The sequence below is a fragment of the Anomaloglossus baeobatrachus genome, chromosome 10 (assembly GCF_048569485.1).
Source record: "Anomaloglossus baeobatrachus isolate aAnoBae1 chromosome 10, aAnoBae1.hap1, whole genome shotgun sequence".
NCBI lineage: Eukaryota > Metazoa > Chordata > Amphibia > Anura > Aromobatidae > Anomaloglossus > Anomaloglossus baeobatrachus.
In genome coordinates this window covers 17,280,573-17,297,590 of record NC_134362.1, presented here as the reverse complement: position 1 = coordinate 17,297,590, position 17,018 = coordinate 17,280,573, and the positions used below count along the sequence as shown (strand labels likewise).

General features: G+C 52.1%; 1 protein-coding gene across 2 annotated transcripts in view; it reads left to right on the top strand.

Annotated features, from left to right (window-relative positions):
• LOC142255135 (CD59 glycoprotein-like) overlaps positions 1–17,018 on the top strand; it is a 31,311-nt gene that overhangs the window by 11,539 nt on the left and 2,754 nt on the right. For both annotated transcript variants that reach the window (XM_075326598.1, XM_075326597.1), the window contains exons 2-3: positions 8,005–8,079; positions 9,736–9,837. In XM_075326598.1, the coding sequence (XP_075182713.1) occupies positions 8,010–8,079; positions 9,736–9,837 (172 nt within the window). In that variant the 5' untranslated portion in view covers positions 8,005–8,009. The remainder of the gene's footprint in view (positions 1–8,004; positions 8,080–9,735; positions 9,838–17,018) is intronic.

The window sequence follows — 17,018 nt, the reverse complement described above, 5'->3', positions numbered from 1 at the left end:
CTCTACCTGTCCTCCGTGTGTGGTGCGGGGTCTGTCGCTCTCTACCTGTCCTCCGTGTGTGGTGCGGGGTCTGTCGCTCTCTACCTGTCGTCCGTGTGTGGTGTGGGGTCTGTCGCTCTCTACCTGTCGTCCGTGTGTGGTGCGGGGTCTGTCGCTCTCTACCTGTCCTCCGTGTGTGGTGCGGGGTCTGTCGCTCTCTACCTGTCCTCCGTGTGTGGTGCGGGGTCTGTCGCTCTCTACCTGTCCTCCGTGTGTGGTGCGGGGTCTGTCGCTCTCTACCTGTCGTCCGTGTGTGGTGTGGGGTCTGTCGCTCTCTACCTGTCGTCCGTGTGTGGTGCGGGGTCTGTCGCTCTCTACCTGTCCTCCGTGTGTGGTGCGGGGTCTGTCGCTCTCTACCTGTCCTCCGTGTGTGGTGCGGGGTCTGTCGCTCTCTACCTGTCCTCCGTGTGTGGTGCGGGGTCTGTCGCTCTCTACCTGTCCTCCGTGTGTGGTGCGGGGTCTGTCGCTCTCTACCTGTCCTCTGTGTGTGGTGCGGGGTCTGTCGCTCTCTACGCGCCCTCCGTGTGTGGTGCGGGGTCTGTCGCTCTCTACGCGCCCTCCGTGTGTGGTGCGGGGTCTGTCGCTCTCTACGCGCCCTCCGTGTGTGGTGCGGGGTCTGTCGCTCTCTACGCGCCCTCCGTGTGTGGTGCGGGGTCTGTCGCTCTCTACGCGCCCTCCGTGTGTGGTGCGGGGTCTGTCGCTCTCTACGCGCCCTCCGTGTGTGGTGCGGGGTCTGTCGCTCTCTACGCGCCCTCCGTGTGTGGTGCGGGGCCTGTCGCTCTCTGCCTGCCCCCTCAGTGTGTGGCGCGCGGGGGTCTGTCGCTCTTTCAAAGTTCAGAATTTTATTTTTAACAAAATATACAGTGCCTTGCGAAAGTATTCAGCCCCCTTGAATTTTTCATCCTTTTCCCACATTTCAGGCTTCAAACATAAAGATAAAAATGTTAAAGGGAACCTGTCACCTAGAATATGCGTTCTGACCTATCAGCAGACACATGAGTGCCCTAATTACACCTCCCTACCCATCCCTGTGCTGTAAAATTGTGTAATATGAAAGTAATAAAAAAATGTTTTATTACCTTCATATTTCCTTTGTAAATTAGAGTTTATGGTCACAGGGCCTTGCCCTATGGGCGTCTGCATACTTTCCGTGGCATCACGCCCCTGTGGGCGTGATACCATGGAGTCACATGAGCGACGTCATCCGTCGCTCATTGTGGCAGGCTTCTTTTCCGGGTGTTCATGTGCCGGCTTCAGACGCACGCTGTGCATGCGCAGTGAGCGTCTGAAACTGACAAGGAGAACCCGGAAGAGAAGCCGCCTCAATGGTAAGTACAAACGTACGCAGGATAGAATGAGCGACGGGGACGTCACTCATGTGACTCCATGGTATCACGCCCACAGGGGCATGATACCACGGAAAGTATGCAGACGCCCATAGGGAAAGGTGCCGCTCCTGTGACCAGAAACTCTAATTTACATAGGAAATATGAAGGTAAAAAAACGTTTTTTATTACTTTCATATTATACAATTTTATAAACACAGGGATGGGTAGGGAGGTGTAATTAGGGCACACATGCGTCTGCTGATAGGTCAGACCGCATATTCTAGGTCACAGGTTCCCTTTAATGTCCTGGTGAAGAATCAACAACAAGTGGACACAATTGTGAAGTTAAACAAAATGTATTGCTTATTTTAAACTTTTTTTTAAAAAAAATAACTGAAAATTGTGGCGTGCAATATTATTCATCCCCTGTAAGTGAATACTTTGTAGCGCCCCCTTTTGCTGCGATTACAGCACAAGTCTCTTGGGGTATGTGTCTATCAGTTTTGCACATGGAGAGGCTGAAATTCTCACCCATTCTTCCTTTGTAAACAGCTGGAGCTGAGTGAGGTTGGATGGAGGCGTTTGTGAGCAGCAGTTTTCAGCTCTTTCCACAGATTCTCGATTGGGTTCAGGTCTGGACAGTGACTTGGCCATTCTAACACCTGGATACGGTTATTTGTGAACCATTCCATTGTAGATTTTGCTTTATGTTTGGGATCATTGTCTTGTTGGAAGACAAATCTCCGTCCCTGTCTCAGGTCTTTTTCAGACTCCAACAGGTTTTCTTCAAGAATGGTCCTGTATTTGGCTCCATCCATCTTCCCATCAATTTCACCCATCTTCCCTGTCCCTGCTGAAGAAAAGCAGGCCCAAACCATGATGCTGCCACCACCATGTTTGACAGTGGGGATGGTGTGTTCAGGGTGATGAGCTGTGTTGCTTTTATACCAAACATATCGTTTGGCATTGTGCGCAAATAGTTTGATCTTGGTTTCATCTGAGCAGAGCCCCTTCTTCCACATGTTTGGGGTCTCCAGGGGCTTGTGGCAAACTTTAAACAACACTTTTTATGGATATCTTTGAGAAATGGCTTTCTTCTTGCCACTCTTCCATAAAGGCCAGATTTGTGCAGTGTATGACTGATTTTTGTCCTATGGACAGACTCTCGCACCTCAGCTGTAGATCTCTGCAGTTCATCCAGAGGGATCATGGGCCTCTTGGCTGCATCTCTGATCAGTCTTCTCCTTGTGTGAGATGACAGTTTGGATGGACGGCCGGGTCTTGGTAGATTTGCAGTGATAGGATTCTCCTTCCATTTCAATATGATCGCTTGCACAGTGCTTCTTGGGATGTTTAAAGTTGTGGAAATCTTTTTGTAACCAAATCCAGCTTTAAACTTCTCCACAACAGTATCGCGGACCTGCCTGTTGTGTTCCTTGGTCTTCATGATGCTCTCTGCGCTTTACACAGAACATGAGACTATCACAGAGCAGGGGCATTATACGGAGACTTGATTACACACAGGGGCTTATATTTATCATCATCAGTCATTTAGGACAACATTGGATCATTCAGATCAACTTCTGGAGTGAGTTTGCTGCACTGAAAGTAAAGGGGATGAATAATATTGCACGCCCCAATTTTCAGTTATTTATTTTTTAAAAAAGATTAAAATAAGCAATAAATTTCGTTCACCTTCACAATTGTGTCCACTTGTTGTTGATTCTTCACCAGAACATTAACATTTATATCTTTATGTTTGAGGCCTGAAATGTGGGAAAAGGTTGAAAAATTCAAGGGGGCTGAATACTTTCGCAAGGCACTGTAAAATAAAAAAAAAACAACCTTAAACATTTGGGGTTTCACTGTAATCATTCTGGCCTGGAGAATGCTCTTCAAAGGGCATTTGTGCTGTACTATGGACGGCGTGACAATAAACCCAAAAACAGTGGCAAAATTGGTAGTTTTCACCCCACTTGGCGTTTTTTTGGGGGGGGTGGGGTTTATCTGTCTTTCAGCACAAAAGATGGTAAAATAATAATAATAAAAAAAAATTCAAAACACTTCAAATGTTAGTGGAAAAATAAAAAAGTTATGGCTGTTGATAGGAGGAGAGGAAAAATTACTACGAGCAAGAAAGAAGCTTCAGAACATTCCAAGTAGAGCAGTGGGTGCAAGAAAGATCTGAAAAACTCCCAAAATCCCCCCCCCCAAATCTCCTCTTTTGTAAATGATCCAATGGGCAGGAAAGTGTCTTGACAGCGGCAGCAACCACTCCCATCATGGCATCGATTAACCTCTTTGCAAAAACAAAACGTTGGATGATGCAGCAAAGAGCTGTCAATCAAACCTAAATGGGAGATGCCCAGCGGACACCTGGAGATTAATTTAAAAAGTGTCAGTTATAACTTGATACAAAGTATCAGTTTAGCCTCATTAAAGTCAATGATACTGCCCCTTTAAGGAATTGTTTGCTTGTTTTCAGGAATAAGTCGATAGATCACATCTAAGGCTAGTTTCACACTTGCGTTGTGCGGCATCCGTTGCATTGCGTTGTGTGACGGATGTAACGGATGCGTTGCATATAGTGGCACAACTGATGCTACGGATCGTACAAAACAACGGAAAGCTTTTTTTTTTTTTTTTATTTATTTATTTATTTTTTTCTTCTTCTTTACAGTTTTACCAGCAGCAGACTATTGTGAACGCTCAGCTGAGCAATCTCGTCGGCGGGCGGGCGGGCGCTCAGCTGAGCGCTCTGACATGCCGGCGGGCGGGCGCTCAGCTGAAAACGTTCTGCCACCGAGAGACAAAATAAAATAAAGTTTGTGATTTAAAAACAAAAAAAAAAAAAAAAAGCATGCGCAGTGAAATCCTATAGATTGCGATGCTCAAAAAAATGTTACATGCTGCGTTTCTTCCGCCCGACGCAGCGTCAAAATAACGACGCTTGGCCAGCGGATGCAACGCTGACACTTGCATTACAGTACGTTGTCCGTACAAGTCTATGGAGAATATCGCAGTGCGTTAACGGACTGCGCTATTCTCCATAGTGATGAACTGCGCTGAACGCAAGTGTGAAAGTAGCCTGACCGTGTGATTCTGCAGATTCTGCACCTTGGAGTAATGGTTCTGTTTTTATCTGAATATCTTGTGATTGTGTCTCAAGGTCTGTAGTCTCTAAATATTGCCTGCCATGTGACATGAGATTAACTCCTTATGAGCCGCCTGTGTAGCATTAATCACCATTATTTCTTTATCTCTATATTTTAGCAGCCATGTTTTGTTTTTTGTTCCCGCATTGAAATGGCGTTTGTTTTTTTTATTATTTGTAGAAGAATATTTTTTCAAGCTGTTACATACAGATTATATCATATTTATTTTTGCAGTCTAGCGGTATGTGTGTACACTGCAGAAATTTTATGCACCAAAAAATGCACCAAAAACCGCATACAGTTTTAGTGCGTTCTTTTGCGTTCTTTTAGTGTGCTTTTTTTGTTTTTTTTTTTTGTTTTGTGAATTCAATGGCTAAAAAAACGTAAGCCCAACAATTCACATGCTTTCTATTTTTTTTTTCTGCACCAAAAACTGCAATGTACGCACAGCGCTTCAGAATTCTCATAGACTGCTGTGATAAGGATAGACATGCAGATTTAGGCAACAAACTGCACCAACAAAGCATTAAAAACTGCATCGTGTGCCAAGGGCCTAAATATAGAGAGAGCGGTTTGGATATTTTTTACTCCTACTGTTAAAGTTCTACCTTAAAAGGAAGGTGTCGCTTTTTTTATTTTTGTATTAATAACAATGATTATAACAAGTATTTTTAATACAAAATTAAAATCACTGTTTATTTAGTTTTTATTTAATTCTAGTTTTACTGAAGCAATGGGGGCGGCCATCTTGGATTTGGTGTTTGTAACGACAGTAACTCACCTCCTTTATGGCAGCTCTCTGTGCATAGAAGACCGTGGTCGGTTTCCGACCCTATACTGTAACATAGAGAAGGCGTCTGCTGTGAAATGGACGCGCGCCCCCCCCCCCCCCCCCCCCTCGGGCTGTCCAGATCACAGCAGAGGGAGGAGATCAGCGCCATCTTTGTGGAGCACACGGCGTAAGCAAGGCAGTGGTGATTGCACCGTAACTGATCCTGGCTGTTCCCCACTCTGCCGGTCACCCCCTCACCTTCCCCCCCACACACACACTCTGCCGGTCACCCCCCCCCTCCCCCCCACACACACACACTCTGCCAGTCACCCCCCCCCCCCCACACACACACACACACACACACACACTCTGCCAGTCACCCCCCCCCCACACACACTCTGCCAGTCACCCCCCCCCCACACACACTCTGCCAGTCACCCCCCCCACACACACACACACTCTGCCAGTCACCCCCCCCCCCACACACACACACTCTGCCAGTCACCCCCCCCCCCACACACACACACTCTGCCAGTCACCCCCCCCCCCACACACACACACACTCTGCCAGTCACCCCCCCCACACACACACACACACTCTGCCAGTCACCCCCCCCACACACACACACACACTCTGCCAGTCACCCCCCCCCCCACACACACACACTCTGCCAGTCACCCCCCCCCCCACACACACACACTCTGCCAGTCACCCCCCCCCCCCCACACACACACACTCTGCCAGTCACCCCCCCCCCACACACACACACTCTGCCAGTCACCCCCCCCCCCCCCCCACACACTCTGCCAGTCACCCCCCCCCCCCACACACACACTCTGCCAGTCACCCCCCCCCCCCCCACACACACACTCTGCCAGTCACCCCCCCCCCCCACACACACACTCTGCCAGTCACCCCCCCCCCCCACACACACACTCTGCCAGTCACCCCCCCCCACCACACACACACTCTGCCGGTCACCCCCCCCCACACACACACTCTGCCGGTCATACCCCCCTCACACACACACACTCTGCCGGTCATCCCCTCCACACACACACACACACACACACACACACACACACACACACACACACACACACACACACACACACACTCTCTGCTGGGCGCCCCGCCTCACTCTGACTGTCATTCCCCCCCCCCCTCCCCGCCGCACTTTCCCTTTAACGGGAACCTGTCAGTGGGTTCAATCATCCTAATCCTTTTACATGGGGTGCAGATTATAGAAAGCTGAATAATATGATAACTTGATGTAGGCGATCCGATGAATTGTTCTTGAGAAATCCATATTTTTCTTAATGGTAATGAGCTGCTAAGATCTATATTACCAGTGTGAGATATGTAGTTCAGGAGAGCGGACTCTGTCATTACATGTCTCACTGATATAAGCCATGAAGGCAAATTCTGAGAATCCACCTCCAGAGCTTATTGTAAATGAAGGGATGTTACCAGTGTGACACATGTAGATCAGGTGAGCAAACTGTCAGTCTTTACAGGTCTCCCTAATATAAGCCCAGAAGGCAGATTCTCAGAGAGATCTATGTCCAACCCTTACATCTCCACGAGAATCTGCTTTATTTAAATGAAAGGGGACATTACCAGTGTGAGACATGTAGTAACTGACAGTCCGCTCTCCTGATCTACATCCCTGTGATGTGTTTTATCACACTGTGTGGTGCTGAGGTCACTTTTAAAGGGACTCTGTCAGCACAGAATGACTGTTTAAACCAAGCACATACGCTCGGTCCATCGTGGCTGCAATGGAATTTACTTTTTAAAACCTTTTATTATGAACCATTAATGTATTCGCCTTTTTCTTCATCATACATTAAACTCTGTCCCTATGATATAAGCTTGTGCACAGATAGCCCTGGGGGTCCCTATTGCTAAATAAAGTGGTCTTCCCTGTCCTCGATCTAAGATGCTAACAAACAGCGGCCGGGATCGGAGATTCCACTGATCCTTGCCTTAGAGCAGGAAGTGTTACATTTCCCTGCAGTGCCTCCACTGGACAAATGGGGCATTACACTGTTGCTAATAGACTTTCTTGTGAACCGTTATGTCCTGATGGCTGCCCGGCCCCTCGGTGATACTCTCTAGGGTTAGGTTTTGGTGTGTAAGTTATGGTCCCTGTAAAGTGCTGCAAAATCCGAACCTACTACCGTATCTAAGCGATAGAAAAAAAAAGGGGGGGGCTCATAAAGCTGGGGGTCCTCAAGTCATTTTCACACTTTTATGATGCAAGCACTTATTTTTGGACATCAGCAATTATCCCAGCTCCTGAGCACTTATGTTTTATAGCTTTCTCTTAAAGGGGGTGTGTTGTTTTTTTTTTTTTTTTTGCATAATCTTTACAATCTGGTTTATGAACATTTTGGCTTTTAAACTTTGTTTCCATATACATTCAACTTTCATGCGGTCTGTGGCCATAAATCAGCTGAGAAAGACGCTAAAGGAGTTATACTCAACTATCAGACCATTAGAACGAGCTCGCTGATGGGTTCTCAGTTCACTCATTCTGCAGCCAGCAATAGTCAGTGTAAAACAGAGGCTATAGAAGGCAAACGATGCAACATTTTTAATGAAACCCGATTGCAAAAATTACTTTTAGCCCCAAAATACATGCATTTAAGCAAAAATAAGGACTCTGTCATTGACGTGTTAATTCTTTTCCTACCGTATATACAGGAATCATGAGAAATCCTGGGATCGGCTGTGCGCTCTTGGCTTTAGGCCTGGTCTTCCTTTCACTTTGCTCAACAGGTAAATCTTCCTCTAAAGGTGCATAAATCATAGCAATATTTAGGTATATGTTGGATATCCCGTGTGGGGGTGGATACAAGTGACAGATTGTTCTGGCAGCATCCCGAGCAGTTTGTAGAACCTGTTTTCGGGGCCGGGCCCATATATTCCTGCATTAACAAGATAAAGGCTTTCTGTTCTTGAGCCCGCATGAGCAGGATAGGGGTGAAGGGGCGCCCATCTCAGTGTGGACTAGGGGACCCCTTTTCTCCTATAACCATATCCATGGTTATTTGGCCCTTCCCAGACTAAAAATAGCAGCCCGCAGCTGCCCCAGAAGTGGTGCATTCATTAATTTGCCAATTCTGGCGCTGTACTTTGCTCTGTCAAAACCACAAAAAGAGAAAAATCCTGTTAAAAAATAACTTTTAATTAGATTAAAAGATTTAGTCTAATCAGACACACACAAATTCTGAGCAGAGATAATGGGTAGGTCACGGAGAGCTACATAAGAAGAGAACAGCATTCAAATGAATAATATAGTCAATACAATAGTAACCTGAAAAGCTAGCCCTAATGGAAAGTTAAATTCCTTACCTGTCAATGGAGGGTATGATGCCCTAACGTTTTTGGCGCCCCCATTCAACATCGGGAAGCCCTAGAAGAGCAAACCCTACAGAGACCCTGCTGATGCTAAAGCAGTGAAAAACCACCACCGGAATAAAGGTTCCAGGTACTTATCTTAAATGTCATGGTCATACATCAGTACCATAGTCAAGTGTACAGTCCCGTAATGGCCCGACGCGTTTTTCTCCAGCCGCAGATATACCGGTGTTCATCAGGGGACAAACCAATACTCGGGGGTCCCGGATCCAGTGACCCTCAGGAGAAAAGAAGAGGCTGTGCCTATATCTGAGGATGATACCTCTAGTATATCGGGGTTCATCAGGGGACAAAAAGACCAATACTCAGGGGTCCTGCATCCAGTGACCCCCCCCCCCCCCCCCCCCCTTCCCCAGGAGAACATAAGAGGCTGTGCCTATGTCTGAAGATGATAGGCACAGCCTCTTCTTTTCTCCTGGGGGGTCATTGGATCCGGGACCCCTGACTATCAGCCTTTTTGTCCCCTGATGAACCCTTGTATATCTGCGGAGAAACGCGTTGGGACGTTACGGGACTGTACGCTTGACTATGGTACTGATGTATGAATATGAATGTGACATTTAAGAGAAGTACCTGGAATCTTCATGTATTAAATTGTAATTTTATTCTGGTGGTGATTTTTTTGCTGTACTCTGTTCTGCCCTGTGTTGGTGACAAACTGGGTAATATAAGGGGTTGATGCCAGCTGTGAAATTACAGCTGGCATCATGCCCTGGTCTTAGTAATTGGAAATAGAATTTTTTTTTATTTGACCAACCCCCCCACCCCCTCCAAATTACAGCCCTTGTTCACACATGTATGTAAAACTTTAGCAAAAAAAAAAGGTCCGCCGTGATCCACATGGAAGGGGGTGGGGGGTGTAATTTTGGGAAAGCGACAGAAGGGAAAAGGTCCTGGATATAAGAGATTGTACATTATGTGCTTTAGACCAGAGATTGCGGCGTGAGGATCGGGTGTAGCCGGAGGAGTTTTCCGATCCGTTCTGATGCCTTCGTTTTCTGCTTTTTTCCCCAGGCGAGGCTATACAATGCTACACCTGCAATACTTGGAGCACTGATACATGTATGATTCAGACCACCTGTGCAGGGAGTGAAGACGCCTGCATGAAGGTTACACGTATGTATATCTGAGGGACGTATAGATATGCAGTATATGTGTAGTATCCATGGGATTCTTGCACTGGCCTTCGTGAAGGGAGGGGACGGCAATGCTACAATATGGAGAGCGCCTAGTAGTGGTGACTCCATGCCCTGAACAGCGTCTTCAGTACTGGTTGGAGCCCCTCTGGCTGTTATGACCTGCCGCAGACATGATGCATTGCCAGACACCGGCTTCTGGCAGCGCTCCTGAGGCATTAGTGTCGACCCCCCCCCCCCCCTTCCCGCCCCCCTTCCCCCCCCCCCCCCCTTCCTCGGGAGATCCCGCTGCAACTTTCTGTAAGCCTCCTCACACTTTAATATAGGCCCCATGGAGGTCTTGATGCACCTCACTGTGAGCCCTGTGGAGCCTCTGTTGCAAATCACTGTAGGCCTCCCGGGATCCCCGCTGCACCTCGCTGTAAGCCCCCTGAGGCCACTTCCATGCCTCACTGTGAGCCCCACGGAGCTCCTGATGTGTTTCACTGTGAACCCCCCCAGAGCCCTTGCTGCCCCTGGCTGTAAGCCCCCACCACGCCACACTGTAGGCCCTTCACTGTAGGCCTCTTGGAGTTCCCCATGCTTTTCTTTGTGAGCCCCTATGGAGCCCCTGCCATGTCTCACTGTGGGCCCCACGGAGCTCCTGTTGCGCCTTTCTGTGAGCACGCTGGAGTCCCTGCTGCTCTGTGCTGTAAGCCCCCTGGAGCCCTTGTCATGCCTGACTAAGTCCCACGGAGCACCCTATGCGCCTCACTGTGAGCCCTCTGGAGCCCCTGCTGCACCTTGCTGTAGACCCAACGGAGCACTTGATGTGCCTCATTCTGAGCCCTTTGGTGCTCCTGCTACACCTTGCTGTGAACCCCATGGAGGACCAAATGTGCCTCACTGTGAGTCCCTGCTGCACCTTGCTTTAGACCCCACGGAGCACCCGATGCGCCTCAATGTGAGCCCTCTGGAGCATCTGCTGCACCTCGCTGTAGACCCCACGGAGCACCCGATGCGCCTCACTGTGAGCCCTTTGGTGCCCCTGCTGCACCTCTCTGTAGACCCCATGGAGCACCCGATGCGCCTCACTGTGAGCCCTTTGGTGCCCCTGCTGCACCTCTCTGTAGACCCCACGGAGCACCCGATGCGCATCACTGTGAGCCCTCTGGAGCCCCTGCTGCACCTCTGTAGACCCCACGGAGCACCCGATGCGCATCACTGTGAGCCCTCTGGAGCCCCTGCTGCACCTCTGTAGACCCCACGGAGCACCCGATGCGCATCACTGTGAGCCCTCTGGAGCCCCTGCTGCACCTCTGTAGACCCCACGGAACACCCGATGCGCATCACTGTGAGCCCTCTGGAGCCCCTGCTGCACCTCTGTAGACCCCACGGAACACCCGATGCGCATCACTGTGAGCCCTCTGGAGCCCCTGCTGCACCTCTCTGTAGACCCCACGGAGCACCCGATGCGCATCACTGTGAGCCCTCTGGAGCCCCTGCTGCACCTCTCTGTAGACCCCACGGAGCACCCGATGCGCATCACTGTGAGCCCTCTGGAGCCCCTGCTGCACCTCTCTGTAGACCCCACGGAGCACCCGATGCGCATCACTGTGAGCCCTCTGGAGCCCCTGCTGCACCTCTCTGTAGACCCCACGGAGCACCCGATGCGCATCACTGTGAGCCCTCTGGAGCCCCTGCTGCACCTCTCTGTAAACCCCACGGAGCACCCGATGCGCATCACTGTGAGCCCTGTGGAGCCCCTGCTGCACCTCACTGTAGACCCCACGCACCACCCAATGCGCCTCACTTTTGGGTGCAGCTGCTGGTAACTTCCAGGCTTCATATTATATTATATATTATGTTATACTTGACACTGATCTCTCCTTCACCCCCCACATACAATCTCTTGCCCGCTCCTGCCGCTTGCACCTCAAGAACATCTCTAGAATCCGCCCCTTTCTCACAATGGAAACGACAAAAACCCTCACCGTGGCCCTGATCCTCTCCCACCGTGACTACTGTAACTCTCTATTAATTGGTCTCCCCCTAACTAGACTCTCCCCTCTACAGTCCATCCTTAATGCAGCAGCCAGGGTCACCTATCTGGCCAACCGCTACTCGGATGCCTCTGCTCTGTGCCAGTCATTGCACTGGCTACCCATATATCATAGGATCCAATTCAAACTGCTTGTTCTCACCCACAAAGCTCTCCACAGTGCGGCACCCCCTACATCTCCACCCTCCTCTCTGTCTATCACCACAAAGCTCTCCACAGTGCGGCACCCCCTACATCTCCACCCTCCTCTCTGTCTATCACCACAAAGCTCTCCACAGTGCGGCACCCCCCCTACATCTCCACCCTCCTCTCTGTCTATCACCACAAAGCCCTCCACAGTGCGGCACCCCCTACATCTCCACCCTCCTCTCTGTCTATCACCACAAAGCCCTCCACAGTGCGGCACCCCCTACATCTCCACCCTCCTCTCTGTCTATCACCACAAAGCCCTCCACAGTGCGGCACCCCCTACATCTCCACCCTCCTCTCTGTCTATCACCACAAAGCCCTCCACAGTGCGGCACCCCCTACATCTCCACCCTCCTCTCTGTCTATCACCACAAAGCTCTCCACAGTGCAGCACCCCCTACATCTCCACCCTCCTCTCTGTCACCACAAAGCTCTCCACAGTGCGGCACCCCCTACATCTCCACCCTCCTCTCTGTCACCACAAAGCTCTCCACAGTGCGGCACCCCCTACATCTCCACCCTCCTCTCTGTCACCACAAAGCTCTCCACAGTGCGGCACCCCCTACATCTCCACCCTCCTCTCTATCACCACAAAACTCTCCACAGTGCGGCACCCCCTACATCTCCACCCTCCTCTCTGTCTATCACCACAAAGCTCTCCACAGTGCGGCACCCCCCCCTACATCTTCACCCTCCTCTCTGTCTATCACCACAAAGCCCTCCACAGTGCGGCACCCCCCTACATCTCCACCCTCCTCTCTATCACCACAAAGCTCTCCACAGTGCAGCACCCCCTACATCTCCACCCTCCTCTCTGTCTATCACCACAAAGCCCTCCACAGTGCGGCACCCCCTACATCTCCACCCTCCTCTCTATCAGCACAAAGCTCTCCACAGTGCAGCACCCCCTACATCTCCACCCTCCTCTCTATCACCACAAAGCTCTCCACAGTGCAGCACCCCCTACATCTCCACCCTCCTCTCTGTCTATCACCACAAAGCCCTCCACAGTGCAGCACCCCCTACATCTCCACCCTCCTCTCTGTCTATCACCACAAAGCTCTCCACAGTGCAGCACCCCCTACATCTCCACCCTCCTCTCTATCTATAACCACAAAACTCTCCACAGTGCAGCACCCCCTACATCTCCACCCTCCTCTCTGTCTATCACCACAAAGCCCTCCACAGTGCAGCTCCCCCTACATCTGCACCCTCCTCTCTGTATACCACAAAGCTCTCCACAGTGCGGCACCCCCTACATCTCCACCCTCCTCTGTGTCTATCACCACAAAGCCCTCCACAGTGCGGCACCCCCTACATCTCCACCCTCCTCTCTATCACCACAAAGCTCTCCACAGTGCGGCACCCCCTACATCTCCACCCTCCTCTCTATCACCACAAAGCTCTCCACAGTGCGGCACCCCCCCCTACATCTCCACCCTCCTCTCTGTCTATCACCACAAAGCTCTCCACAGTGCAGCACCCCCTACATCTCCACCCTCCTCTCTGTCTATCACCACAAAGCTCTCCACAGTGCGGCACCCCCTACATCTCCACCCTCCTATCTGTCTATCACCACAAAGCTCTCCACAGTGCGGCACCCCCTACATCTCCACCCTCCTGTCTATCATCCACAAAGCTCTCCACAGTGCGGCACCCCCCTACATCTCCACCCTCCTCTCTGTCACCACAAAGCTCTCCACAGTGCGGCACCCCCTACATCTCTTCCTCCTCTCTGTCTATAACCACAAAGCTCTCCACAGTGCGGCACCCCCCCTACATCTCCACCCTCCTCTCTGTCTATCACCACAAAGCCCTCCACAGTGCGGCACCCCCCCCTACATCTTCACCCTCCTCTCTATCACCACAAAGCTCTCCACAGTGCAGCACCCCCCCACATCTCCACCTTCCTCTCTGTCTATCACCACAAAGCTCTCCACAGTGCAGCACCCCCTACATCTCCACCTTCCTCTCTGTCTATCACCACAAAGCTCTCCACAGTGCAGCACCCCCTACATCTCCACCCTCCTCTCTGTCACCCCACCCGTTCTCTACGCTCTGCAAACGACTTTTGACTAACATCCACACTAATTTGAACCTCCCACTCTTGGATCCAAGACTTCTTCCGAGCTGCACCAACCCTCTGGAATGCTCTACCCCAAGAAGTTAGGACAAATCACAACTTACTCGGCTTCAGCCGCACCCTAAAGACGCATCTTTTTAGGACGGCCTATCACACTCCCTAATCAGATTCGTTTCACGTAGTCCCTCTACAACTTCTCACAACATAACTCCACATCAAACTCCATAGCACCCAAATGCATCTCAAGGCTCTGGCCAACTGATCCAGGAAACCATTATCTATCCCCCATTTCCATGAGATGGCTGGATTGTCATTGTAAATAAGCACTTGTACCTTGCCCCTATTCCCCCCCCTCCCCCCCCCCCCCCCATCTCAATGTAGAGTGTAAGCTCTCACGAGCAGGGTTGTGTTTCTTCTTCTTTTTTTTTTTTTTTTTTTTTCTTTTTCAGCTAACTGCTCAAATTGTTCCGGGATAGTCAAAATTATTTTAAAGTGTAAACCAAAACAAATGCCTTTAAAAATACTCTTTATTTCATAGATATTAAAAAATCCCAAGTGATTCACCCATACACATAATTATCCTGGGGAATTATAAATATATACAACCGAGATAGCATAGCCGTATTTTAAGAAGAGATATAAATTCAGTTGATGGCAGAGGTCAGGATCTAGGATCTTACATTAAAGATACTCTTACCCTCTTTTATACACACTATAGCTGACCCCTACCTACCAACGGAGGGTATGACGCCTCAACATGACTGGGCGCCCCCGTTCCTGGACGGCTATCCCTCAATTCCCCTGATAATTTGCCCTACCATTATAAGGACAAACCATGCTCTAACTATGCGGTATATCAAACAATTTATGGTTGGACAGATAGACCTTTAGTGTTATCTGAGAAAAGCTACCGTGTTTCCCCGAAAGTAAGACAGTGTCTTACATTCTTTTTACCCTCAAATGTCCCACTATGTCTTACTTTCGGGGTATGTCTTATATTGGAAAAAATCCCACAGCAATCGCAGCAAATCTCCATGCAATGTACCGCATGGGGACTTGCCGCGATTGCACTGAGGCTGCGTGTTTTTGTATGTTGTCCATGGTCCTGATGGACCACGGACAACATTACTGCAACATTCCTCAGTGGCCGAGCTGAGCGCCCTGACATGCCGGCGGCCGAGCGTTCAGCTGAGTGCCCGACCGCCGGCATGTGACAGCTCTTAGCTGAGCGCTCGGCCGCCGGCATGTGACAGCTCTCAGCTGAGCGCTTGGCCGCCGGCATGTCAGGGCGTTCAGCTGAGCGCACCGACCGCCGGCATGTGACAGCTCTCAGCTGAGCGCTCGGTCGCCGGCATGTGACAGCTCTCAGCTGAGCGCTCGACGGCCGGCATGTCAGGGCGCTCAGCTGAGCGCTCGGCCGCCGGCATGTCAGGGCGCTCAGCTGAGCGCTCGGCCGCCGGCATGTCAGGGCGCTCAGCTGAGCGCTCGGCCGCCGGCATGTCAGGGCGCTCAGCTGAGCGCTCGGCCGCCGGCATGTCAGGGCGCTCAGCTGAGCGCTCGGGCCGCCGGCATGTCAGGGCGCTCAGCTGAGCGCTCGGCCGCCGGCATGTCAGGGCGCTCAGCTGAGCGCTCGGCCGCCGGCATGTCAGGGCGCTCAGCTGAGCGCTCGGCCGCCGGCATGTCAGGGCGCTCAGCTGAGCGCTCGGCCGCCGGCATGTCAGGGCGCTCAGCTGAGCGCTCGGCCGCCGGCATGTCAGGGCGCTCAGCTGAGCGCTCGGCCGCCGGCATGTCAGGGCGCTCAGCTGAGCGCTCGGCCGCCGGCATGTCAGGGCGCTCAGCTGAGCGCTCGGCCGCCGGCATGTCAGGGCGCTCAGCTGAGCGCTCGGCCGCCGGCATGTCAGGGCGCTCAGCTGAGCGCTCGGCCGCCGGCATGTCAGGGCGCTCAGCTGAGCGCTCGGCCGCCGGCATGTCAGGGCGCTCAGCTGAGCGCTCGGCCGCCGGCATGTCAGGGCGCTCAGCTGAGCGCTCGGCCGCCGGCATGTCAGGGCGCTCAGCTGAGCGCTCGGCCGCCGGCATGTCAGGGCGCTCAGCTGAGCGCTCGGCCGCCGGCATGTCAGGGCGCTCAGCTGAGCGCTCGGCCGCCGGCATGTCAGGGCGCTCAGCTGAGCGCCCGGCCGCCGGCATGTCAGGGCGCTCAGCTGAGCGCCCGGCCGCCGGCATGTCAGGGCGCTCAGCTGAGCGCCCGGCCGCCGGCATGTCAGGGCGCTCAGCTGAGCGCCCCGGCCGCCGGCATGTCAGGGCGCTCAGCTGAGCGCCCCGGCCGCCGGCATGTCAGGGCGCTCAGCTGAGCGCCCGGCCGCCGGCATGTCAGGGCGCTCAGCTGAGCGCCCGGCCGCCGGCATGTCAGGGCGCTCAGCTGAGCGCCCGGCCGCCGGCATGTCAGGGCGCTCAGCTGAGCGCCCGGCCGCCGGCATGTCAGGGCGCTCAGCTGAGCGCCCGGCCGCCGGCATGTCAGGGCGCTCAGCTGAGCGCCCGGCCGCCGGCATGTCAGGGCGCTCAGCTGAGCGCCCGGCCGCCGGCATGTCAGGGCGCTCAGCTGAGCGCCCGGCCGCCGGCATGTCAGGGCGCTCAGCTGAGCGCCCGGCCGCCGGCATGTCAGGGCGCTCAGCTCGGCTGCCGGTACTGTAAAGAAGAAAAAAAAAATACATTTTTTTTCAGTTTACTATGTCTTACTTTCGGGGTATGTCTTAGCCGACCCCACCCCCCCAAAACCCCCACTACGTCTTACTATTGGGGGTGTCTTACTATTGGGGAAACACGGTATGTTATAATTCAATATGCCAAAGGC